Raw genomic sequence first — 25,347 nt, 5'->3', positions numbered from 1 at the left:
GAGGGAGGAAGAGGCGGAGCGGCCGCGGGAAGCGGGAGGAAGAAGAGCAGAGGAGGGAGCGGGCGGCTCCAGCGCTCCCTGAAGCCGCAGCAGCCCCCGGACCATCGGCCCCATCCCGCAGGTGCCCGGGGAGGGGGAGCTCGCCCCAAATATCCCGGGTTTGGGCTCCCTGGGCTTGGGGTTTTTGGGGGGATGTTTGGAGCTGGCAGGGCTCCAAAGGCGAGGCGCAGATGGCCCTCGGGGGGACATGGGGGGGTCCCCGGGAGGTGGTTTTGGGGGGTCCCGGTGTGGGCAGAGCCCCGGCGGGGCCAGGGGGACCCCGGGTTTGGGGAGCCCGGGAGAGGGCCGGGGTTTGGGGAGCCTGGGAGAGGGCCGGGGTTTGGGGAGCCCCTGAGCGGGAGCCCAGAGACAGGAGAGCCCCAGGAGCCCAAAGCGGGGAGCCCGAGAGGGGGGGAGCCCTGGGATTGCCGGGACCCCGTTGGGGGGCGCTGGGGCTGGAGGGGCGGGATGGCCGGGAAAGGGGTTCGGGGGTCCCGGGGCCGGCAGTGGCGGCTCCCAGGATCAGCCCTGGGCCCCCCATGGCCATAACAAGGGCTGGGAGCTGTACAAATAGCATTAGCAGCAAATTAAAAAAGATGGATCCCTTAGGCTTAGCCTGAGAATGGTGCTTTTCAGAGTGGATGGGGTAAATTAAAAAACAAAATAATCCTTAATTGTGTCAGAATTAAAAATGACATTACTAGAGCTTTGTTTTCATATTTCTCCCTCCTTTGGTATGTTTGAGAGAAAAAGAAGCCAATAAATCTTTAATCGCATTAACTGATCCTTAATACAGAATGTCCTACAGAGAAGGAGAGATTTCTGTTCCCACAGGTATTTCTTGGAAAAGAAAGGAATGATTTTGAGGAATGAGGTTAACATATAGTAGAAGTAAATGCTGTATAGCAGTACTTGTGTCAGTCTAAAGTGTTTTGGTTTGGTTTTTTGGTGGTTTTTGTTTGGTTTTTTGGGATTTTTGGTTCCCTGTGGTTGTTTGGTTTGTTGGCTTTTTTTTTGTGGTTGTTGTTTTTTGGAGTTTTTTTTTGTTTTGTTTTGGTTTTGGTTTGTGGTGGATTTTTTTGTTTTGTTTTGGTTTGGTTTTTTTGTTTTTTGTTTTGTTTTTTCGGGTTTTTTTGGGGGAAGGAGGTTTTGTAGTCTTCTTTTAGTCATTGCCCGGCACTCCCAGTTCCCTCAGCATGGTTCAGTTGCCCCCAGTTTTATCCCAGTCCCTGCCAGAACCTCCCAGTTGTCACCAGTATGCATCCTGTCATTCCCAGTTGCTCCCAGTGTATTCCCAGTTGATTCTCATGATGGGTCTGGTAGCTCCCAGTAATCCCAGTCAGGGTCCCATCATACCCACTCTAATCCCAGTATGATGCCAGTTGCCCCCAGTGTGATCCCAGTCTCTCCCTGTCAATGCCAGCATGACCCCAGTAGCCTCCAGTAGGATCCCCATGACTTCCAGTCTCTCTCAGTATATTCCAGTCACCCCAGAATGTTCCCAGTCATTCCCAGTTCCTCCCTGTTTGTGTCAGTGTGATTCCAGTCGTTCACAGCCACTCCCAGTCAATCCCAGTATGAGTCCAGTCTCCCTGAGTGTGATCCCACTCTCACCCAGAGTGGACCCAGCTGCTTCCACTGTGATCCCAGCATGACCCCATTTGCTGCCAGAATACTTCCAGTTGTTCCCAGTTCCTCCCACTATGAACAAAATTGCCCCCATTTGCCCCTAGAATATTCCCAGTCTCTCTCAGCAGGGACCCAGTCATGTCCAGTAGCCCCAGCATGGATCCATTAACTCCCAGTTGCCCCCAGCATGGTCCCATTTGTCCCGTGGATGATCCCAGCTGTTCCCATGTGGTTCCAGTCACTCCAGTACAGTTACAGACACTCCCAGTATATCCCCGTTTCCCTCAGCATGCTTGTAGTCCTTCCCAGTCACTCCCAGTTGCCCCAGTAAGATTCTGGCTGCCTCACAATGATCCCAGTCTTTCCCAGTTTCTCCCAGTTTCCTCCTGTATGTTCCCAATTTCTGTCAATTGCCCCAAGTGTGTTCCCAGTTGCTCCCAGTATGATTCCAGTTGCCCCAGATGTGGTCTCAGTCCCCTCAGCATGGTTCCAGTACATCCAGTTGATCCCAGCTGCTCCCAGTGTATCCACATTTTCCTCCCAGAATGGGCCCAGCAGCTCCCAGTAATCCCCAGTCAGGATCCATTCACACCTGCTGTAATCCCAGTGGCTCCCAGGATGATCCCAGTCGGACCCGTAGTCACTCCTGGTGTGGTTCCAGTCACTTCCAGGATGATCCCAGTCACTCCCACTGCAATCCCAGTCACTCCCAGTATGAGCTGTTGCACCCAGTAACCCCCAGTATGACCCCAGTGTGGATCCAGTGACCCCCAGTATGACCTCAGTCACTCCCAGATACTCCCATTATTATTGCAGCCATGCCCTGAGTGACTCCCTGTCCCTCCCACTGTGGGCCCAGTTGCTTCCAGTTGCCCCCAGTGCAGTCCCACTCACTCCCAGTCACCCCCAGCGTGGTTCCAGCTGTTCCCAGTGTGGTTTCAGTCCCCCCATTATAGTCACAGACACTCCCAGTATATCCCAGTTGCCCTCAGCATGCTTGTAGTCATTCCCAGTCACTCCCAGTTGCCCCTGTAATGTTCCAGTTACCCTAGTACAAACCAGACCCTCCCAGTGATGCCACTCCTGGGATCCCCCACCCCTCTCTGCCTTCCCCCCATCCCAGATCTCCCGAGAGGAGCCCCAAGGGCTGGCAGTGCCCAGCCAGGGTCCCCAGCAAGGCCCAGTTTGGATGTGCAGGCCCAGTTTTCCCAGTTTCCCTCTCCTTTTCCCCAGGCCGGGTTCTCCCTGGCCCCAGGGGGTGGGAGCAGCCGAGAGCCCCGCGCTGTCCATCCCGACCTGTCCTGGCTCCATCCCCGCTCCTCCCGCGGGCTGCCAGGGCTTGGGGAACGGGGCACCCGGGGTGTGCCTGCTCCTGGGGGAGGAGGAGGAGGGCTGGGACAGGAGGGATGGGGGAGAGAGAAGGGATGGAAGTAGGAGAAGGAGGTGGGGTTAGCCATGTGGAGGAGGAGGGATGGAAGAGGAGGGGCAGGCAGAAGAGGAAGAAGAAGAAGAGGGACAAAGGAGGATCAGGGAAAGGAGAAGGAACCATGAGGTTGAGCACTCCCTGAATTTGCAGCCCCCACCCATGGGATCATCACCCCCCATCCCACAGGTGACTAGGGAGGGGGAGCTGGGCCCAGATATCCTGGGGGGTCCCTGGGTTGGGTTTTTTTGGGGGGGATGTCCGGAGAATGGAGAACTCCAAATCTGAGTGGAAAATGCCCCTTGGGGGGACATTGGGGGGTCCCAGTGGCAGCTGCTAGCAGAGGCAGCCTGGAGGAGCAGAGCCCTGTGTCCCCCAGGAGCCCAAAGAGGGGAGCCCAGAGAGGGGGGAGCGCCGCGATTGGTGGGACCCTCAACAGCCTGGAGAGGGGCAGGGGGGACTCCTTGGACCCCCTGGACCCCAAAGCAGAGAATGAGGGGAGAAGGGACCCTGGGACCCCAACAACACCCAGCATCTCTAAGTAGAGAGATGGAAAAGGTGGGAACTTTTCTGATTCCTGGGTGGGGCAGGGGCGCAGTCAACATAGGACCCCCAATACAAGCGTGACCCTCAGCACCTGGGACAGGGACGAATACCTGAACACCAAAGGGGAGAGAGCAGAGACAGGGAACTTCTGGGAGATATTTTCTGGGCTGAATCTTGGTGTTTGGAAGGTTTTTATGGACCCCAGATGCCCGATGACCTCTAGAGATGGACTTAAACAGAAAGACCTTTAAACTCAAAGTTCTCATCCCTTGTTTTCCGCCAAACGAGGATTTCCCATTCCCAATCCTTCGACAGATGGAAGAGAAGGCTGCAAGGAAGAGGAAGATGCCCCAGGACAGCCAGGCAGGTGAGGAGGAAGTCAGTGCCCCTTTCTCCCTCTCTCCTGCTCCATCTCCCAGCCCATCACGGCCCCCGGCTGCAGGACAACCCCACTGCCAACACTGTCCTGCTGGGGATGGACTGAGGGGATCTCCTTCCCCTTCCCTCTGGCACAGAGGCAAATCCCATCCTCTCCTTGTCCTTCCTCCTCCAGACAAAAAGCTGAGGATGGAGACCAGGGAGGACAAATCCCCACAGCAGAACCTCCTGGAAGAGGCCGTTTTGAGCAGCTCCACAGTGCAGGAATCCATCGGGGAGGAAAAGCCCCAGAGATCCCTTAGGAGGAGGGGCTCCAAACCCATCCCAGGGGGCTCTGAGGAGGAAAGACCCCCCCTGAGACGGGAAGGTGGACAGAGCTTCAGCCGGGGCTCTGAGCTGGTCCATGAGCAGCTTCATGATGGGGAGAAGCCCCACAAGTGCTTGGAGTGTGGGAAGAGCTTCAGCCGGAGGTCCCAACTGATCAGACATCAGCGAGTCCACACTGGGGAGAGGCCCTATGAGTGTCCCCAGTGTGGGAAGAGGTTTAAGACCAGCTCCAATCTCCTCATGCATGAGCGGATTCACACAGAGGAGAGGCCCTTCCGCTGCCCCGACTGCAGGAAGGGCTTCAAGCAAAATGCCACTCTCATCAGGCACCGGCGCATCCACACTGGGGAGAGGCCCCACGAGTGTGAGGAATGTGGGATGAGCTTCAGTGACAGAACCAGCCTGATCCACCACCAGAGGATCCACACAAGAGAACGGCCCTTCGAGTGTGAGCAGTGTGGGAAGAGCTTCAACCGTAGATCCAACTTGATCCACCATCAGAACATCCACGCTGAGGAAAGGCCATACAAGTGTGGGGAATGTGGGAAGGGCTTCAACCAGAGGTCCCAGCTGATCATCCACCAAATGAACCACACTGGGGAGAGGCCCTATGAGTGTTCGGAGTGTGGGAAGAGGTTTAAGACCAGCTCAGATCTCCTCAAGCACCAGCAGATTCACACTGATGAGAGGCCCTTCCGCTGCCCCGACTGCGGGAAGGGCTTCAAGCAAAACTCCACCCTCGTCACCCACCGGCACATCCACACTGGGGAGAGGCCCCACGAGTGTCCCCAGTGTGGGAAGAGCTTCACCCGGAGCTCTCACTTGACCCAACACCAACGGAGGCACCAGTAGGGGAAGCCCTGTGGGTGCCCCAACTGTGGGAAGAGCTCTTTGTGGATCTCCAACTCCATCAGAGGACCCACGTTTTGCAGAAAACTGGTGACCCAAATTCATTGTGATCCACACTGGGAAGAGACCTGTCCCCTTCCCTGCCCCTGGCAATGATGTTAGGTGGGATTGAAGAATGTCAGGGTCTGGCCATGGCCCTGTCATTGTATTCAGTCCTACCTTAGGTCATTTGCAGGGCAGGAAAGGGACTCTCTCTCTCTCCCAAGGTGAAGGGTGTCCTTTCCAAGCAGGAGGAAAGACGTGTCTGGGAAGAGCCAGTAGATCTTCTTGTAGTTTTTCCTATATATAGTTTGTCTTATCCCTTCTGTTAGCAATATTGTTTCTGTTCATATTTGTTGCTTATCCTGTTGCAGTTCCCAGTGAATTTTTCTTATCCCAGCCTGGGCTCTTTGCCTTTTGTACTTTCAGTGGGAGGCTGGAGGGCAGCGAGGGGCGGCACGGTTTTAGCAGGAGCAGGAAATTGGGGAATCCCATTCCTAAAGCCCGGCCTGGGGAAACCGAGCATCACAGCTGGTGCCAGCCCTGGCTGCCCTGGCAAGAGCCTTGGGAGCGGGTCCCTGGCTGGGGGCTGTGGGAACCTCTTCCCTCTGGGGCCCAGGGACAGGACTGCAGGCAACGGCTGGAGCTGACTCGGGGCAGCTTTGGGTTGGATCTCAGGAATAGGTTTTTCCCCCAGAGGCTGCTGGGCCACTGAACAGGCTCCCAGGGAAGGCTCACAGCTCCAGGGCTCTCTGAGCTCCAGCAGCCTTTGGACAGCGCTGCCAGGCCCAGGCTGGGATTGTTGGGCTGTCCTGTGCAGGGCCAGCAGTTGCACTCCAGGGTCCTGATGGCTCCCTCCCAACTCAGCCCATTCTGGGATCCCTTCTGGCATCCCCTGGCCCTGGCAATGGGACTGCAAATGGTTGCCATGGCAAGGGACTCTGGCCCCAGGCCTGAGCTGGGATGCTCAAGAGCCCTGTGGGCAGAGGCAGTCCCAGCCATGCCATGGGCACATCCCAGGGCACCTTGGGCTGCAAAGGCACCCATCTGTCACAGGCACTCACGGGGGCTCCACGGTGACACCCCAGGAGTGCCCAGGCTGCCAAAGAGCCGGGATGTCCCAGACACTCCCAGGGCTTCCTGTCCTGGGCACAGTGGGAGCTTCAGGCAAAAGCTTCATTTCTTCATTGGAGAATCTCCTGCTGCATCCTGAGGTGGAGAAATGACCCACTATGGATCCTCAAACCCCTCCAAGATTCCTAGACTTTTAAAATTCCACCTAAGAAAAAAAACTTAAAGTGGCTGGATCCAATCCTAGCCCCAGACTTTGTCAAAAGTTTATGTGTTAAAGATAGGGCAGGTGGAATTCAACCAAAATGAATTTTGTCCTACGGGAGAAACAATGGAATACTAGATACATTTTATAAATATAGCTATGACTGATTCAGATCTGGATTTGACAGAAAGATTCATTTACACCACAGAGTCAATAAAAAAAGAGCGTAATTTACTCCACATATAGGAGCTATAACAATTATTAGAACATACAGACCTAGGAAGCAATTTTTAAGAAAACAGGACCCTGTTGGGGCTTTTTGAGGCCATTGCAGGCAGAGCCTCCTGCTCCAGCAGGAACTGCCTTTCCTGTGCCAGGCCCAGGGCAGATCCCGCTGCAGGAAAAGCCCCAGGCCAGCCCCAAGACAGGGAAGGGCTCGGGCACAAGTGCAGAGTGCCGTGCTGGGAGCTGTGCCAGGGAGAGCCTGAGGCACCAAAGGCACCTTGGCAGCAGCAGCTGCTTCCAGGCCATGGCCAGAAGCCTCTCTTGGCAACCTGGCCTGGTGGCCACCACTGCAGAGCTGCTGCTTCAGGGCTCATTTCTGCCTGGCCTCTGCCCCAGCCCACAGAGTGTCACCTCAGCCCTGACTCTGGCACAGCTGCTGGGCCTGAGCCCTGCAGAGCCTAAAGGTCACCTGTGCCCCCCTGGCTCTGGCAGCCCCTGGGGCAGGGGGGAAAGGCCAGAGCAGGGGCTGCCTTTGGCTGCTGGATGTGGGCTCCAGCAGAGACAAGGAGGAGTCAGGGGAGTGGATGGAGGGCAGTGAGCAGCCCCTTGTCCCCGTGCAGTCCTGGAATGGTTTGGATGGGAAGAGCTCTGCAGTGCTCATCTCATCCAAACCCCTGCCATGAGCAGGGACATCTTTCAGCAGATCAGGTTGTTTAGAGCCCTGTCCCAGCTGGACTGGAATGTTTCCAGGGATGGGACATTGTCCACCTCCCTGGGAACCTGTCCTGGTGGATCATCAGCCTCACCATCAAAAAATTCCTCCTTATCTCTCCTTATCTGAACTTCCCTTCCTTTAGTTTAAAAACACCACACTTTGTCCTTTTGGGACAGGCCCTACTAAAACCTTTATCCCCTATTGCATTCCAAATGAGCTGAGTTTCCATGGCAATGGCCAGGCCAGGTGACCCAGGTGTGGTGTCCCAGGGAGGGCTGCCATGGAAACAGTGGCCAGCCCTAACCCTTTCTGTCTGCCTGAGCTGCCTTTGGCCCTGGCAGTGGCGTTTGCTGCTGGTCCCGCGGCGCCTGAGCAGCCAGCGTGGCACAGGGCAGGTGGCCATGGCACAGCCCCCAGCAAGGGATCCCCTCTGCCTCTGGGCACTGACACCAGCCCTGAGCAAGGGGCCCAGGCAGTGGGCTCAGGGCAGTGCCCGTGGCCACAGCCCCTCGCCATGGCCCAGGCCAGCTGGGCATGATGATCCACCCTCACTCCTGGCCCAGGCCAGCCCTGCACTGCCCTTCCCCACTGCCTGTCTGCACACAAGCACTTCCAGGCCTCTCTGCAGTGCCCTTGCCCTCACTCTGGGCTCACTCACGCACCTCCCAACAACCCACCTGCAGCTTGGAGCTGCAAGGAGTTCAAAGCTTGTCTGTCCTTCAGCAGTTGGTCTAATTCTGCCTTCAGCCAACTCTGGATTTGTGTTTCTTGCAGAACTTCCTGTGTGTCTAAATCATTCCTTGCATGGTTCTGCCTTGGGGAAGGGGAACCTCCTTGGTGACACCTTGGCCTTGGCACACACTTGAGGAGATTGTCTGTTTTCACTGGGGATACTCAGGAGTTTTAGATTGCTTAAAAAAATAATAAAAAAAACCCCTATGTTGGCTGAGTGCCGCCAGTTTTTCAAGCAAAGCAGATCCCAGGTGAGTGAGGAGAGACAGGATGGGGTTTGGAAATGTACAGCAAGGTTGTCCACACTGGGCCAGAGCTCAAGGCACAGCTTCTCTGAGCAGGGCAGACCTCCTTGGGAGAGACTGTGGATCAATATCAGTCACTGAATGCGTCAGTCACCGCTTCTCTAAAGAGAACAGTAATAAAATACCTCCTTTCAAATAGAAATATGTATTTCTTTGAAGCTCTTGGAAACTTTTCTCCATAACTGCAGGAGGAAAACTTCCTAATGAACTGCACCAGAACAGAGGGAAATCAAGGCACAGCCATGGTTTGTCAGGACTTGTTTGATCCTAATGAGCCCCGTGGTGCATTTGGAGTTGAGCCCTGGAACCTCAGGGCCTGAGAGGAGATTGCACAAACCTTTCCAGGAGTCAAAGTCAGGAGAAATACCCAAAGTGTCTGGAAGCATTAATGGGTCCCCCTGAAGTCCATCCCCAACACAGACTCCTTATGGAGTCCTTGGAGGTGAGACTTGGAGGCCAGGATTGCACAAAAGCTTCTCAGAGATTCAGTGTGGGAGGGAAAATCCAAAGTACCTTAAACACCTTGAGTATCTCAAAGCATTAATGAGCCCCACTGAGTGTCAATGCAAAGCTCCCAAGGGACTCATTAAAGCAGATAATTGGAGGCCAACTATCACACACAGCACTCAGACTCAGTGTCAAAAAGTAGTTCCTTAATAAACTTTGAGTACTGTGAAGTGCTAATGAGCCCCACTGAGTGTTGTTACTGACTCAGAATCCCAAGGGACTTATTAAAGTAGATAATTGGGGCCATGATTGCACAAACCTCTCACAGAGTCAGTTTTAAAAGGGAAACTCCAAGTACCTTAAAATAACTAAAGTATCTTGAAGCATTAATGAGCCCCACTGAGTGTCATTACTGACAAACCCTCTCAAGGGACTAATTACAGCAGATAACTGGATTGCACAAACCTCTCAGAGATTCCAAGGCAAAAGCAAAACCCAAAGTCTTTTGAAAAACCTGTCACCACTGCCTGCAGTTCTCTGTTTTGCCTGGGGCCTGGGGCCACTTTCTCTCTCCTGTCCCTCAGTGGGACCCATTGAAACTTCAGAAAACTTTGGAGCTGGATTCTGACTTGGAGCTCTTAAGTGGTTTCTTCATCTCCCTCTCAGGGACTGATGTTCAGGGCCTCAGCACAAGCCCCGAGAGGGTCATTAAAGTCCTTGTGCTGTGTCTGTGCTGCTGAGCTGGGCTGGGCTCCTGGCACAGAGGCAGCTCCTGGCAACCAAGAAGAGCTTCAAAACCACATTTCTCTTGATGAGTAGCTCTTCTCCCAGGCCAGCAGGGCTGGGGCACTGCCTGCAGCCACCCCGGGCACAGCACACAGGCACAGAGAGCTTCAATCACTCAGGGCTGGGAAGGGGCTGACAAGTGCCTGGGGGAGAATCACTCCCAGCCCTTGGCACAGGAACCTCTGGCTGCAGGACAATGCAGCTGCAGCTCCTGCAGTCCTCTCCTAAAGCTGGAACATCCCAATGCCTACAGACTCTGTGAGTACATTCTCTGCTTGTCTCCTGTGTAGAGCAGCCAGGGGTGCCCAGGGCTGTCCTGCAGAGCAGGGTCCTGCAGCCCAGGGCGCTGTGCTGGGGCAGGGACTCTGCTGCCTGCCAGGGACAGCTCTCAGCCAGCCCGGGGAGCTGCTCCCAGCACTGGGGGACAAGATCTGGGTGGAAGGAGACAGCTGGTAAGGCTTGGAAGTGTTCTCCTTGTGTAGTGAGGATGCTGCAGTGTTCAGGACTGTACTCAGAATTATATATAACTCCAGAAAATTTCCAAGTACGTTATTCAAGGAGCACAGCAAGGCAGGGGCTGCTAAAACAGGGAAATCCTGCATTTTAATCTACTGCTTTGGATAGCCTTGATTGGAAATTGCACACATATATTCATCACTCAGTTCAGGGTTAGAAAAATAAAACTATTTTCTCTCAGATCTTAATAAACCAGGCAGTGACAGAAATCAGCACAGGGCCCCTTGCAGGCAGCACCAGAATCACTTTTCCAGCCTCCTCAGGGTTGCTCTGAGGTTGCCATCAGAGCCTGCAGAGCCAGAGCTGCCCCTGGGCAGTGCCTGAGCTGGGAGGGCTCTGCAGGGCAGAGCTGAGCCCCCAGGGCTGGGCTGGGCTCTGGCAGCACTGGCAGGGCCCAGCCCTGGGCACAGGGAAGCAGCTGCAGGCTGGGACAGCTCCAGGCAGCAGAGCCCTGGGCAGGCAGTGGGGGGAAAGTGCCATCAAGCTGGGCTGGGATATTCAAAGTCCTCTCCAAACTGAACTATTCCATGATTACTCTTTTTACAGATCCCCATGCCAAGACACCACAAATGTCCAACAGCAGCTCCATCAGCCACTTCCTCCTGCTGGCATTGGCAGACACGAGGCAGCTGCAGCTCCTACACTTCTGCCTCTTCCTGGGCATCTCCCTGGCTGCCCTCCTGGCCAACGGCCTCATCATCAGCGCCGCAGCCTGCGGCCACCACCTGCACAGCCCCATGTTCTTCTTCCTGCTCCACCTGGCCCTCAGTGACCTGGGCTGCATCTGCACCACTGTCCCCAAAGCCATGCACAATTCCCTCTGGGACACCAGGGACATCTCCTACACAGGATGTGCTGCTCAGCTCTTTTTCTTTCTGTTCTTTATCACAGCAGAATTTTATCTCCTGACCATCATGTGCTACAACCGCTACGTGTCCATCTGCAAACCCCTGCACTACGGGACCCTCCTGGGCAGCAGAGCTTGTGCCCACATGGCAGCAGCTGCCTGGGCCAGTGCCTTTCTCAATGCTCTTTTGCAAACAGTCAATACATTTTCCCTGCCCCTGTGCCATGGCAATACCCTGGGCCAGTTCTTCTGTGAAATCCCCCAGATCCTCAAGCTCTCCTGTTCACGCTCCAACCTCAGGAAACTTGCGTTCATTGCAGTTAGTGCCTATTTAGCACTTGGGTGTTTTGTGTTCATTGTTTTCTCCTATGTGCAGATCTTCATGGCTGTGCTGAGGATCCCCTCTGAGCAGGGACGGCACAAAGCCTTTTCCACCTGCCTCCCTCACCTGGCTGTGGTCTCCCTGTTTGTGAGCACTGCCCTGTTTGCTCATCTGAAGTTGCCCTCCAACTCCTTCCCATCCCTGGATCTGGCCCTGTCAGTTCTGTACTCGGTGGTGTCTCCAGCCCTGAACCCCCTCATCTACAGCCTGAGGAACCAGGAGCTCAAGGCTGCAGTGTGGAAACTGATAACTGGATGGTTTCAGAAACATTAAACTGCTGGCCTATTTCTGCAATTAATTTGTAATAAAAGTATTCTTTGATAATTCTTGTTGATTTCATTTTGGAGTTCCTCTTTGTTTGTTTTACTTCATAATTCTTAACCAGAAAGAAATGTCTCTGTTTGTGCCATTTCTCATTTTATTTCTCTCGACCATCCCTGTGGCCACAGACTGTGTCAATGAGGGGCTGTACTCTTGGTGGCTTTAAAGGAACTCAAGGATCTCCTGGGCAAGTTTTCAGCAGAGATGCCCCTTTTGTTCCCTTGTCTGCAGCTGCAGCAGCAATGTCTGTGTGCAGAGCTGGGGGCAGATCAGGGCTGGCACAGCAGCTGTGCCCAGGAGCAGCAGCCCTTGGTGCTGCCAGTGCTGCTGCCGTGGCCCTGCCCCGCTGCCCTCCTGGCCCTGGTGTTGCTGTAGGGCCTGAGGGCTCTCGGGGCCGGGCACAGGCCTGGGGGTGGCAGTGCCGGGGCTGCAGCAGGGACAGGCCATGGGCACTGCTGGGGCAGCGCTGACGCCTCAGGGCAGGGCCTGGGGGCTCCAGGCTCCTTGCCCAGGTTCTCTCCAGAACACGCCCAGGCCAATGCTCAGCACAGAAAAGCCCCGGGAGCAGCCCCAGGCTGGCCCTGGGCAGGCTGGGGGCAAACAGCAGGGCTGGGGCTCTGCAAGGGCCCTGGGGGAGACGGGAAGGAGCAGCAGAGCAGGGGCTGATCCATCCCCACTGCGCTGGACACCCCAGGGCAGCGTCCCAGAGCGTCCTCATGCACCTGCCAACAACATCCCCCCTGGGCAGCCCTGGCCTCTCCCCCAGCTCACACAGGGGCCGCATCCTTGCAGGCACAGACACGGCAGCACTGCCTCAGGAGCCCCTGTTTGCACTGCCCAGAGCAGGCCTCAGCACCCCCATGCTGTTGGGGTGGGGAGATGAACCTGAGGGAGCACAAATGCCATCAGCCCCTGGGGCCAGGAAGGGCTGGGCCACAGCAGGGAAACCACTCAGCTTTGGTGTGGCCTCTCAAGTCAGCTGTTGGAGTCCAGGGCATCCCTCTGGGCACCCTGGATGGTCAGAGACCTCGGTAGAGAGGCCTGGGACTCGAGAAAGAGAGTCTGGGGTCTGTGCAGGGGGGTTTTGCCTGGCACAGAGCCCAGGAAGACACAGTCTTTGATTTTGGTCCATGTGAAAAACATCAAACACAGAGAAGAATTGCAAGTCACAAATGTATGACAGACAGTAGTGTAGTTATCACCATGTAGAAGATTTTGTAGTTTAGCGTTTTTAGGATGTAGATGCAATGGGACAAGGTGGAGATTTTAGGGCGGTGCCCTGAGTTCTTCTTCTTCTCCCTTGGCATCCATCTTCTGGGGGCATGTTGGAATGATTATCACACAACTCTCCACTCCTGGCTGCAGCCTCTGGAGATTCATTCTCTGCATTCAGCCAGGCCTGCATTCCCTAACAACTCCAGATACCCTGTCATGTTTTCTTAGGGTAGAACACTAACAATGAAAACCTCACCAATGGCACAACTCCTCAGCCCATCAGGAAAAAAAAGGACAAGTTCTAAGGTTCTCCAAATATTTGATCTGCTTTGCTGCAAGGGTTGTGCTGCACTTGTGGTGTGGAAAGCCAAGAGAAGCTGCAGTTGGTGCCACATCTTGTGACAGAAGTTTGACCTCATTCTCCAGGGAAGGATCTTGAAAAGGGCAGACATGACTGTGAAGAAGATTGTGGGAAAATTGAAACAGATTTCCAGAAGTGAAATGAAAATTGAAAGAAACAATCCAAGATGTTTTCTGCCATGGATTTCTATGCTCCCCTTTTCCATGTTGTCCTACTTCTCCATCCCATTCATTCCAAATGGATCTCACCTCTAAGACCAATGACTTAGCCAGTTTTAGACACTGTAAAATACCATGAGCTACACACAGTTTGCCTTCCCCTGTTCTTGTTGGAAAGCAATGCTGGAGCCACAAGTGCAGGGCTTGGGTCAGGCACGAATCCTCCAGGCAGGGAATGTGCCCTGACAGTGTGTGAGCCTGAGCAGGGCCAATGCCCAGCAGCATTGCTGTGCTCGGGTTCCATGGAAGCACCCCAGGAGCAGCTGCTGAGGTCAGGAGCCATGGCAGGCACCAGGCTGCTCCAAAGGCCCTTGGCAGGGTGGGCTCCTGGCCTGGCTCTGTGTGCCAGGAGCCGGCAGCGCTGGGTGCAGGGAGCCCAGGGAGGGCACAGAAATGCTGGGCTGGGAAATGCTGGGGGGGACAGCGAGATGGGCGTCTGCAGCCGGCCAGGGCACAGCAGCAGCACGCACAGGGGGCACAGCCTGCAGGACACATGGCCAAGGGCTGGGCAGGGCTGGCAGGGCCACAGGCACCCAGGCCTTTGTCCCCTGGGCTCTGGCAGCGCCTCTGGAGGCCCCACAGGAGGAACTTTCCTTTCAGGGCCGGCACTTTGCTCCTCCCTGGCCCCTCCCTGAGGAGGCTGGCAGGGCTTGCAGTTTGATGACATTTGTCCTTGCTGCCCCTGCCATCCCACTGGCCCACAAAGAGCCCCGAGGCACCCGGGAGGGACAGGCCCTGCTGTGCCAGGCCTGGGCTCAGGGCTTGGCCTTTCTGCTCCCTCCAGCCAAGCCAGGCCTTGCTCAGCACTGCAGTTCCTGCTGCTGTGCCCCAAGCTGGCTCGGCCGCTGTTGGAAAGGGACTTGAGGTACCTCGATCCCCTCAGGGGGCACATGGGAGAAAACAACAAACTTCTCACCAGGGTGGAGAACAAACTTTAACTTGCAAATTTCAGAGAATGAGCTACATGGGAAATGTTAAAGCACCATGGAATTCCTGTAAATCATTTCACAAAGCAGTGACTGAGCAAACTCTAACCTGTCCAACTTATAGTTCTCCAGATTTTGAGAAGAAGTAGTCAGGAAGAGAGAGCAAGAGAGGGTGATCCACAGTCTTCCTTGGATCCAGCACCATCTCAGCTGCTGGGAGCTCTGGGGACATGGGACGTGTCAGTGTCACACCCGTGTCACAGCCTCACCTGCTCTGGTCCCTCTCACAGGTGGGGTTTTTGAGGTGCCAGGGGTTTGGCAGCCACTTTGGGGCTGGAGCAGAGGCTGCAGTGGCTGGGGCTGGGGCAGTGACCACCCGACCTACACAGAACTTGCCCTGGCCCCAAACACACCCTGGAGATGTCTGGGGCCATTCATCATTTCTCTGCTCTCCAGCACCGAGGCAACGGACTGTGGCTGCAGCTCTGAGCTGGTGCCCAAGGCAACCACCCCTGGCAATGGGGCTGCATGGAGCTGCTCTCAGGAAACCCCCCAAGAGCTGGGGAGTGCCCCAAAACTGACTCAGAAACATAGGATACCTCAAAATCTCTTCAGGAATGTGAGTCAATATGAATGTGAATCAATGTGAATCAGTAAATCAATAACAGGTTGCCCCTCTTTTCATCATCCCCAGCCTTTGGCTGTCTCATTTCAGACACCACCCCACCTCCCCAGTCCTATTCCTATCCCTATCCCACCCCTGCTGGACATCAAGACCCCCTTCCCAAGCCCTATTTCCTCCATTTCCCACGTCCCAAACCCCCTCCCACCCATCCTGCCTCACTCCATGCCCACTCATCCCTCTCTTATTTGCATCCCACTTTGCCCAATCCTCTTCCAACCCCATCCCACCCTGAGTGGCTGTGGAATCAAGTAATTGTGGGTGGGATCGAGTAGTTTCCAGTGACATCGAGTGGTTGTGAGGTGACAAATAAAACCCCCGTGTCCCTTTGAACGCCAAGACATGGAGAAAATTACACCAAATACCCTGCACGCCCCCAAATGCGCAAAAGTATCTCTCTGAATCCCAGATCTCCTGGAAACACCAGAAAAAATGAGCCTATAGATGCCCTTGATGAGTTTATTGATTTTTATCCAAAGTTGTCTATTTTAATAAGATGGAGATAAATCAAAAGAATATTAAGTACAATCAAAGAAAAAGAGCACCAGCCAAGTGTCTTCCCAAAGGAGATTACAGTGAATGTGGGTCACCAGGGTTCTTAAAAATGTAGGTCATCCAATGGGGGATGGAGTTGGAGCAGAGCACGAAGCTCTTCCCACAGCCAGGGCAGTCACAGGGCTCCCCTTACTGATGGTTCCGTTGGTGTCGGGTCAAGTTAGACCTGTCTAGGAAGCTCTTCCCACACTGGGGACACTCGTGGGGCCTCTCCCCAGTGTGGATGCGCCGGTGGGTGACGAGGGTGGAGTTGTGCTTGAAGCCCTTCCTGCAGTCGGGGCAGCGGAAGGGCCTCTCCTCTCTGTGAATCCGCTGGTGCACGAGAAGATCTGAGCTGGTCTGAAACCTCTTCCCACATTCAGAACACTCATAGGGCCTCTCCCCAGTGTGGCTCATTTGGTGGATGATCAGTTTGGACCTCTGGTTGAAGCCCTTCCCACATTCCCCACACTTGTATGGCCTTTCCTCAGCGTGGGTGTTCTGGTGACGGATCAAGTGGGAGCGTTGGCTAAAGCTCTTCCCACATTTCTCACACTCATAGGGCCGTTCCCTGGTGTGGATCCTCTTGTGGCGGATCAGGTGGGAGCTTGTGCTGAAGTTCATCCCACATTCCCTACACTCGTGGGGCCTCTCCCCAGTGTGGATGCGCCGGTGCTTGATGAGAGTGGAGTTGTGCTTGAAGCCCTTCCTGCAGTCGGGGCAGCGGAAGGGCCTCTCATCAGTGTGAATGTGCTGGTGTGAGAGGAGACTGGAGCTGGTCTTAAACCTCTTCCCACACTGGGGACACTCGTAGGGCCTCTCCCCAGTGTGGATCCTCTGGTGTCTGATCAGGTATGACCTCCAGCTGAAGCTCTTCCCACACTCCAAGCACTTGTGGGGCTTCTCCCCATCATGAAGCTGCTCATGGACCAGCTCTGAGCCTCGGCTGAGGTTCTGTCCACCAACCTGGGACTGGGGGTGTCTTTCCTCCTCAGAGCACCCTGGGATGGGTTTGGAGACCCTCCTCCTAAGGGATCTCTGGGGCTTTTCCTCCCTGTTGGATTCCTGTGCTGTGGAGCTGCTCAAAACAGCCTCTTCCATAAGGTTCTGCTGTGGGGATTTGCCCTCCCTGGTTTCCATTCTCAGCTTCTTGTCTGGGGGAGAGGAAGGACAAGGAGAGGATGGGATTTGCCTCTGTGCCAGAGGGAAGGGGAAGGACAATCCCCCCAGTCCATCCCCAGCAGGACAGTGTTGGCAGCAGGGTTGTCCTGCAGCCGGGGGCTGTGCTCGGCTGAGAGATGGAGCAGGAGAGAGGGGGAAAGGGGCACTGACTTCCTCCTCACCTGCCTGGCTGTCCTGGGACATCTTCCACTTTCTTGCAGCCTCCTCCTCTACTTGGCCGATGTTTTGGAATGGGATGTCCTGATTTGGGGTGAAACCAAGGGATGAGCACATTGAGTTTAAGGTTTTGCCCAAGTCCATCTCTAGAAGTCACTGCCCATTTGGGGTCCAGAAAAACCTCTCAAACATCAACATTCAGCCCAGAAAATGCCTCCCAGCAGTTCCCCTGTCTAGGGTCTCTCCCCTTTGGTGTTTGGGGGTTCCCCCCTGTCCCAGCTGCTGGGGGTCACGCTTGAACTGGGGGTCCCCCGTCTACTCAGGCCCTGCCCTCCTCAGGCTGCTGGGAGTCCCAGGAATATGAGAAGTTCCCCCCTTTTCCATCTCCTCACAGGGATGCTGGAGGTTTTTGGGATCCCAAGGTCCCTTCTCCCCTCATTCTCTGCTTTGGGGTCCAGGGGGGCCAAGGAGTCCCCCCTGCCCCTCGCCAGGCTGTTGAGGGTCCCGCCAATCGCGGCGCTCCCCCCTCTCTGGGCTCCCCACTTTGGGCTCCTGGGGGACACAGGGCTCTGCTCCTCCAGGCTGCCTCTGCCAGCAGCTGCCACTGGGACCCCCCAATGTCCCCACAAGGGGCATTTTCCACTCACCTCTGGAGTTCTTCATTCTCCAAACATCCTCCCAAAAAAACCCAACCCAGGGACCCCCCAGGATATCTGGGCCCAGCTCCCCCTCCCTGGTCACCTGTGGGATGGGGGGTGATGATCTCACAGGTGGGGGGCTGTGAATTCAGGGAGTGCTCAAGCTCGTGGTTCCTTCTCTGTTAAGGGTAGAAGGTTCTTAGCTCAGGAACTGGCTGACCTCATTGAGAGGGCTTTAAACTAGGTTTGAAGGGGGAAGGGGATGCAGCTGGGCTGCCTGGAAGCAGACCCAAGGGTACTGAGCCTGAGTTAGGGGTGAAATCAGTAGCCCAGCTGAAGGGCATGTACACCAATGCACGTAGCATGGGTAACAAACAGGAGGAGCTGGAGGTCATGGGGCAACAGCAAAGCTGTGATGTAGTCACCATCACAGAAACGTGGTGGGATGACTCACACAGCTGGAGCACTGCACTCCATGGCTACAGGCTCTTCAGAAGAGACAGGAAAGGGAGAAGAGGTGGAGGAGTGGCCTTTTATATTAAGAAGGCTTTTGAATCCATAGGTATTGAAACGCATGAAAATGGAGTTGAATGCCTATGGGTGAGAATTAAGGGGAAAGCCAACAAGGCTGACATCCTACTGGGAGTCTGTTATCATCCACCCAACCAGGAGGAAGAGGTGGACAACTTATTCTATCAGCAGCTGGGGAATGTTTCAGGATCACCAGCCCTTGTTCTTGTAGGTGACTTCAACCTACCAGACATCTGCTGGGAACTTAATACAGCAGAAATGAGGCAGTCCAGGAAATTTTTAGAGTGCATGGATGATAACTTTTTGTCACAGTTGGTAGGTGAGCCCACCAGGGGAGAGACTATGTTGGATCTGTTGTTCACAAACAGAGATGGGCTGGTGGGAGATGTGGTGGTTGGAGGACGACTGGGGCAGAGTGATCATGAAATTACAGAGTTCTTGATATTTGGTGAAATCAGGAGGTACATCAATAGCAGTCTTTCACTGGACTTCCAGAGGGCAGACTTTGGCCTGTTTAGGAGACTTATTCAGAGAGTTCCTTGGGAAGCAGCCCTTAAAAACAAAGGAGTTCAGGAAAGGTGGGTGTTCTACAAAACAGAGATTTTGAGGGCACAGGAACAGACTGTCCCTGTGTGCCGAAAGATGAGCGGACGAGGCAAATGCCCAGCCTGGATGGGCAAGGAGGTTTTTGATGAACTCAGGAATAAAAAGAGGATTTATCTTCTTCGGAAGGAGGGTCAGGTCTCTCCGGAAGGATTTCAGGGGATTGCTAGAGTATGAAGGAAAAATGTTACAGAGTCCAAAGGTCAGTTTGAACTTAATTTGGTAATTTTGTAAAGGATAATAAAAAATGTTTTTACAAATATACTAATGGCAAAAGGAAGGGTAAGACCAACCTTTGTTCTCTAGTAGATGTGGGAGGGTACTTAATAACTGCAGATGAGGGGAAGGCAGAAGTGCTTAATGCCTTCTTTGCCTCAGTCTTCAGTGGGAAGACAACTTGCCTTTGGGACAACTGCCCTCCTGGGTTCGTTGATGGTGTCAGGGAACAGAATGGTCCCCTGTTATCCAAGATAAGGCAGTCAGAGAACTGCTGAGATGCTTGGACACTATAAATCTCTGGGCCCAGACGGGATCCACCCCAGGGTGATGAGGGAGCTGGCAGATAAGCTTGTGAAGCCACTCTCCATCATTTACCAACAGTCCTGGCTCACTGCTGAGGTTCCAGGTGACTGGAAGCTGCCAATGTGACACCCATTCACAAGAAGGGTGGGAAGGAGGATCCCAGTAATTATAGCCCAGTCAGCCTGACCTCAGTACCCAGTAAAGGTAATGGAGCAGTTTATATTGAGTGTCATCACACAGCACCTACAGGATGGCCAGGGTGTCAGAGCCAGCCAGCACGGGTTTAGGAGGGGTGGGTTGTGTTTGACCAACCTGGTCTCCTTTGATGACCAGGTGACCTGCCTGGTGGATGCAGGAAGGGCTGTGGATGTCTGTTTGGACTTCAGCAAGGCCTTTGGCACTGTCTCCCACAGCACACTCCTGGATAAGCTAGCAGCCCGGGGCTTGGACAGGAGCACTCTTTGCTGGGTTAGGAACTGGCTGCATGGCCAGGCCCAGAGAGTGGTGGGGAATGGTGCTGCATCCAGCTGGGGACAGTCACCAGGGGTGTTCCTCAGGGGTCTGTGCTGGGGCCAGCTCTGTTCAGTATTTGTATTGACGACATGGATGAGGGTATTGAGTCTTTCATTAGTAAATTTATAGATGACACTAAGCTGGGAACATTTGTTGATCTGTTGGCAGGTGGGAGGGCTCTGCAGAGAGACCTGGAATGGTTGGATGGGTGGGCAGAGTGCAACTAGATGGAGTTTAATGAGTCCAAGTGCCAAGTCCTGCACTTTGGCCACAATAACCCCTGCAGTGCTCTAGGCTGGGGATGGTGTGGCTGGACAGTGCCCAGGCAGAAAGGGACCTGGGGGTTCTGCTCAGCAGCGGCTGAACATGAGCCTGCAGTGTGCCCAGGTGGCCAAGAGGGCCAATGGCCCCTGGCCTGGATCAGGAATGATGTGGCCAGCAGGAGCAGGGAGCTCATTCTTCCCCTGGACTCAGCACTGGTGAGGCCACACCTTGAGTGCTGTGTCCAGTTCTGGCCCCTCAGTTTAGGAAGGACCTTGAGACGCTTGAACGTGTCCAGAGGAGGCAACGAGGCTGGTGAGGGGCTTGGAAAACAAGCCAGAGGAAGAACGACTGAGGGAGCTGGGGCTGTTTAGCCTGGAGAAAAGGAGACTCAGAGGTGACCTTATCACTCTCTACAACTTCCTGAAGGGGGGTTGCAGACAGCTGGGGGTTGGTCTCTTTGTCCAGGCAGCAACTGACAGAAGGACGGGACACAGTCTTCAGCTGTGACAAGGGAAATATAGGTTGGATAGTAGGAAGAAGATTTTCACAGAAAGAGTGATTAAATACTGGAATAGTCTGCCTGGGGAGGTGGTGGAGTCACCATCCCTGGATGTGTTTAAGAAGAGACTGGATGTGGCACTCGATGCCATGATCCAGTTGAGGTGTTGGGGCTGGGTTGGACTCGATGATCTTGAAGGTCTCTTCCAACCTACACATTCTGTGATTCTGTGATGGGACCCTGACTGGGGTTACTGGGAGCTACCAGAGCCACGCAGGAAACCAGCTGTGCACACACTGGGAGGAACTGGGAAAAACTGGGAATGACAGGATGCATACTGGCGACAACTGGGAGGTTCTGGCAGGGACTGGGATAAAACTGGGGGCAACTGAACCATGCTGAGGGAACTGGGAGTGCCTGGCAATGACTAAAAGAAGACTACAAAACCTCCTTCCCCCAAAAAAACCTCCCCAAAACAAAACAAAAAACCAAACAAAAACAAAACAAAAAAAAAATCCACCACAAACCAAAAAAACAAAACAAAACAAAACAAAAAAAAACCAAAACAAAAACAAAAAAAAAAAACCAAAAAAAAAAAACCTCCAAAAAGAACAATCACAAAACAAACAACAAAAAAAAAAAAAAAAAAAAAAAAAAAACCAACAACAAACCAAACAACCACAGGGAACCAAAAATCCCAAAAAACCAAACAAAAACCACCAAAAAACCAAACCAAAACACTTTAGACTGACACAAGTACTGCTGTACAGCATTTACTTCTACTATATGTTAACCTCATTCCTCAAAATCATTCCTTTCTTTTCCAAGAAATACCTGTGGGAACAGAAATCTCTCCTTCTCTGTAGGACATTCTGTATTAAGGATCAGTTAATGGGATTAAAGATTTACTGACTTCTTTTTCTCTCAAACATAGCAAAGGAGAGAGAAATATGAAAACAAAGCCCTAGTAATGTCATTTTTAATTCTAACACAATAAAGGATTTTTTTATTTTAAATTTACCCCATCCACTCTGAAAAGCACCATTCTCAGGCTAAGCCTAAGGGATCCATCTTTTTTAATTTGCTGCTAATGCTATTTGTACAGCTCCCAGCCCTTGTTATGGCCATGGGGGGCCCAGGGCTGATCCTGGGAGCCGCCACTGCCGGCCCCGGGACCCCCGAACCCCTTTCCCGGCCATCCCGCCCCTCCAGCCCCAGCGCCCCCCAACAGGGTCCCGGCAATCCCAGGGCTCCCCCCCTCTCGGGCTCCCCGCTTTGGGCTCCTGGGGCTCTCCTGTCTCTGGGCTCCCGCTCAGGGGCTCCCCAAACCCCGGCCCTCTCCCGGGCTCCCCAAACCCGGGGTCCCCCCGGCCCCGCCAGGGCTCTGCCCACACCGGGACCCCCCAAAACCACCTCCCGGGGACCCCCCGATGTCCCCCCGAGGGCCATCTGCGCCTCGCCTTTGGAGCCCTGCCAGCTCCAAACATCCCCCCAAAAACCCCAAGCCCAGGGAGCCCAAACCCGGGATATTTGGGGCGAGCTCCCCCTCCCCGGGCACCTGCGGGATGGGGCCGATGGTCCCGGGGCTGCTGCGGCTTCAGGGAGCGCTGGAGCCGCCCGCTCCCTCCTCTGCTCTTCTTCCTCCCGCTTCCCGCGGCTGCTCCGCCTCTTCCTCCCTCCCTCCTCCTCCTGCCCCGTTCCCGAACCCCTCGCAGCCCGCGGGACGAGCGGGGATGGAGCCGGGAAAGGTCGGAAGGCAGAGAGGGCCCAGGGGGATGCCAGGACTGGCAGTGACTGGGCTGTGCTGGGAGCACCTCATCACCCCCGTCAGGTGACATTTTATAGGGGACCCCCATTCCAAGCCCCTCTGGGGGATGTTTTGCCCCCCTCCCACCCGGGGTGGATTTTTGGGATTCTCTCTGCCATGGCCGCTTTAAGAGGCGCCTGTTTTGGGTTCCCAGGAAAACTCCCCTTCAAAGGGCAACACCACTCCCGGTGATTCCGGCAGCAGAGCCCCGGGGGGGGCTGGGGGTCCCAGGGGGGATTTGGGGGTCCCGGGGGGGATTTGGGGGTCCCAGGGGGGATTTGGGGGTCCCGTGAGGGTTTGGGGGTCCCTGGGCAGGGCCGGTGACAGAGCTGGGGCCCCGAGCCGGGTCTGAACCTTCTCACTGTGCCCGGGCAGCGTCAGCGTGTTCAGGGAGATCCTGGGGCCCGGGGAGTCACCCCAAATCCCAGGGGAGCCCAAATGGCCAGGGAGCCCCTGCAGTGCCCCCAGTGCTGGATCTGCTGCAGGCAGGGGGGCACCAGCACTCGGCCCCCACCCCCCACCATCACAGGGGGGCAGAAACGGGGGAGGGGCACGGACAGGTCGGGGGGACCCCCAAAGTCCTGGGGGAGGGGACACGGGGGGACTCCCAGGAATCCCCGTGGGGGTGATAAAAATAAAATTTAAAATGTTTATCCTATAATGTAACAGTGAAAAGCCACCTTAGTGGCACGTGGCACCTTTCCTTCCTCCCAGACCACCTTAAAAACAGGGAGCCCGTTCCCGTAGAAAAACTCTCGGGCGCTGCGCCCCCCCCATCCCAGGTCAGAGACGGGGCGAGAGAGCCGCGGCGGAGCCACCGGCTCTGCCACCGACAGGGAAAGAGAGAGGAGCCGGCCGCCCCGTCTCCCCCCCGGTTCGCTGCAGAAAAGCCCCTTCCCAGCCCCGTCCGCGGCCGGGAGCCGGCGGAGAAAAACCCAGAGTCTGCGGAACCGCCCGCCCGCGGCCGCCGCCGCCGGAGCAGAGGGGAGAAGAGCCGGCTGTCCCCCCTGCCGGTTCAGCATGGAGAAACCCCAGCTGCGCCCCTCCGGTTCGCCGGGGAGAAGCCTCTCCCCAGCCCCAGCCGTTCCCCGGTTCGGCGCGGAGAAGAGCCCCGGCCGCCCGTCCACCCGCAGCCGCCACGCGGTCAGCCACCTCGGCCAGATGAAGCGTCCCCGAGCTGGCCAGACCGCTGCCCCGCTTCAAGAGAAAAACCCCACACCCGCCACGTTCCACCTCCCACCGCACAAGCCCCGGCCCAAACCCCCACAACGTTGCCGCCGCTGTGAAGCAGCGTGAGACCGAAACGCCATTGCTGCGGCAAAGACTACCACGTGGCCACAAAGAGCTTCAAGCGCCGGCCCCGGTGATCCCGCATGCAAATTAAGAACTCCGAGAGCGTCTCGGGATGAAATCTAACATAAAAAAACCCTTATCAAATAAAAACCAAGTAAAATTAAAACAGATAAGAACTAATGCTCAGCCGTGTGAACCCTAGAGAATCAGAAAAGCTAATTTCTCTGGTTTTGCTTACTAGCCGTAAGTTAAAAAGACCAAACCGGAGATGAGACCACAGGAGAAAACAAAGAACTGTCAGGACTCTGGGATTACTTCCCAGCGAGGGCCAGTCCTCCAGCTCTGTTGAATTGCATGCAGCAGAGCTGATAAAGCCCTCCTCCTCCACGGCGACCAAACCCCTCGGGCAAATATTAATAAGAGCTGATTAATAAAGGCGTTTATGGAGATTAATATTTTCTCCGCCCATTTTTATTCATAACAGGGGGATGAAGGGGGACCCAGGAGGAGTTTGGGGGGGCCGGGGGGGTCATGGGGGGACCCCCAGGAGTCTTGTGGGGGGTGGGGAGGGCAAAGAACAGGGCGACCTCCAGGATGGGTTTGGGGGGGATCTGGGCTGGAGCTTCCCTGGCAGTGGGATGGGGATGGGATCTGCCCATGAAATTCCATGGGAATGGGATGGCAGTGAGATCCAGCTACAGAATTCCCATGGCAATGGGACAGCAGTGGGGTCCATCCTTGGAGGTCCCACGGGAATTCCCATGTTCCCAAATTCTGCCCTCCCAAATCCCACATTTCCCAATCCCACATTCCCATGGGAATTCTGCCCTCCCCCCCTTTATGCTCCAGTGCCTCCCGCCCATATCTGACACATTTCCGGAGCCATTCCAGGCAGGAGTGCCCCAGGGCATTTGTCAATTCCTCAGCCTGGATCTCCTCCTGTTCCCGGCGCCTCTCGGTGACCTGGGCAGCGCCGTGGCCACCAGGAATGCCCCGGATCCCCGGGGGCTCGGGGGGAATGCCAGGAGTGGGAGTGACTGGGCTGTACTGGGATCCTACTGGGATCCTGCTGGGAGTGAGCAGGAGCAGCGGGATGGCTCCAGGGCTGGGGCTGGGGGCGCTCCTGGGGGGGCCAGGGGGAGTGGGACCCCCGGCCCCAGGACCCTGACCCGCCATTCCCGGCCCCGGGACCCCCCTGCTCCCCTTATCCTGCACAGGGACCCCCTGAATCCCCCATTTCTGAACACCAGCACCCCCTGCTCCCCTTATCCTGCACAGGGACCCCCTGAATCCCCCATTTCTGAACACCAGCACCCCCTGCTGCCCTTTTCCCGGCCATCCCATGGCTCCCAGCCTCCAGACTTCCCCTGTGCTTGACTTTGGGATGGTGTGGAATGCCTTGGACCCCCATTCCTGCCTTTCCCAGCCCCCAGCCCCACCTTTCTTCAAAACCAGAAACCTCCTGGTGTCCCCGAGTGTCCCCACCCTGGTACCCCCTTTTTGGGAAACCCTGAACTTTCCTTTCTTGGGCTCAAGAACCCCCTGGAACTCCCTTCTACCTCTCCAAGTCCCTGCTCCCCATTTCCCTGACCCTGAGACCCCCCTGCACCCCCATTCCTGA

At 55.3% G+C, this 25,347-nt stretch overlaps 1 protein-coding gene across 1 annotated transcript in view; it reads left to right on the top strand.

The window, feature by feature from the left end:
- LOC310920902 (olfactory receptor 14J1-like) overlaps window positions 1–11,734 on the top strand; it is a gene marked incomplete at both ends in the record, with an annotated part of 261,934 nt that extends 250,200 nt beyond the window's left edge. Inside the window, one exon of the mRNA XM_083880963.1 lies at window positions 11,646–11,734. Coding sequence (XP_083737089.1) covers window positions 11,646–11,734 — 89 coding nt within the window. The remainder of the gene's footprint in view (window positions 1–11,645) is intronic.
- Window positions 11,735–25,347: the final 13,613 nt, after the last annotated feature.

Source organism: Zosterops lateralis (assembly GCF_965231275.1).
Source record: "Zosterops lateralis genome assembly, chromosome: 32".
Taxonomy (NCBI): Eukaryota; Metazoa; Chordata; class Aves; order Passeriformes; family Zosteropidae; genus Zosterops; species Zosterops lateralis.
Note: the sequence above shows the minus strand (reverse complement) of the source record. Positions and strands in the feature narration are given on the sequence as shown.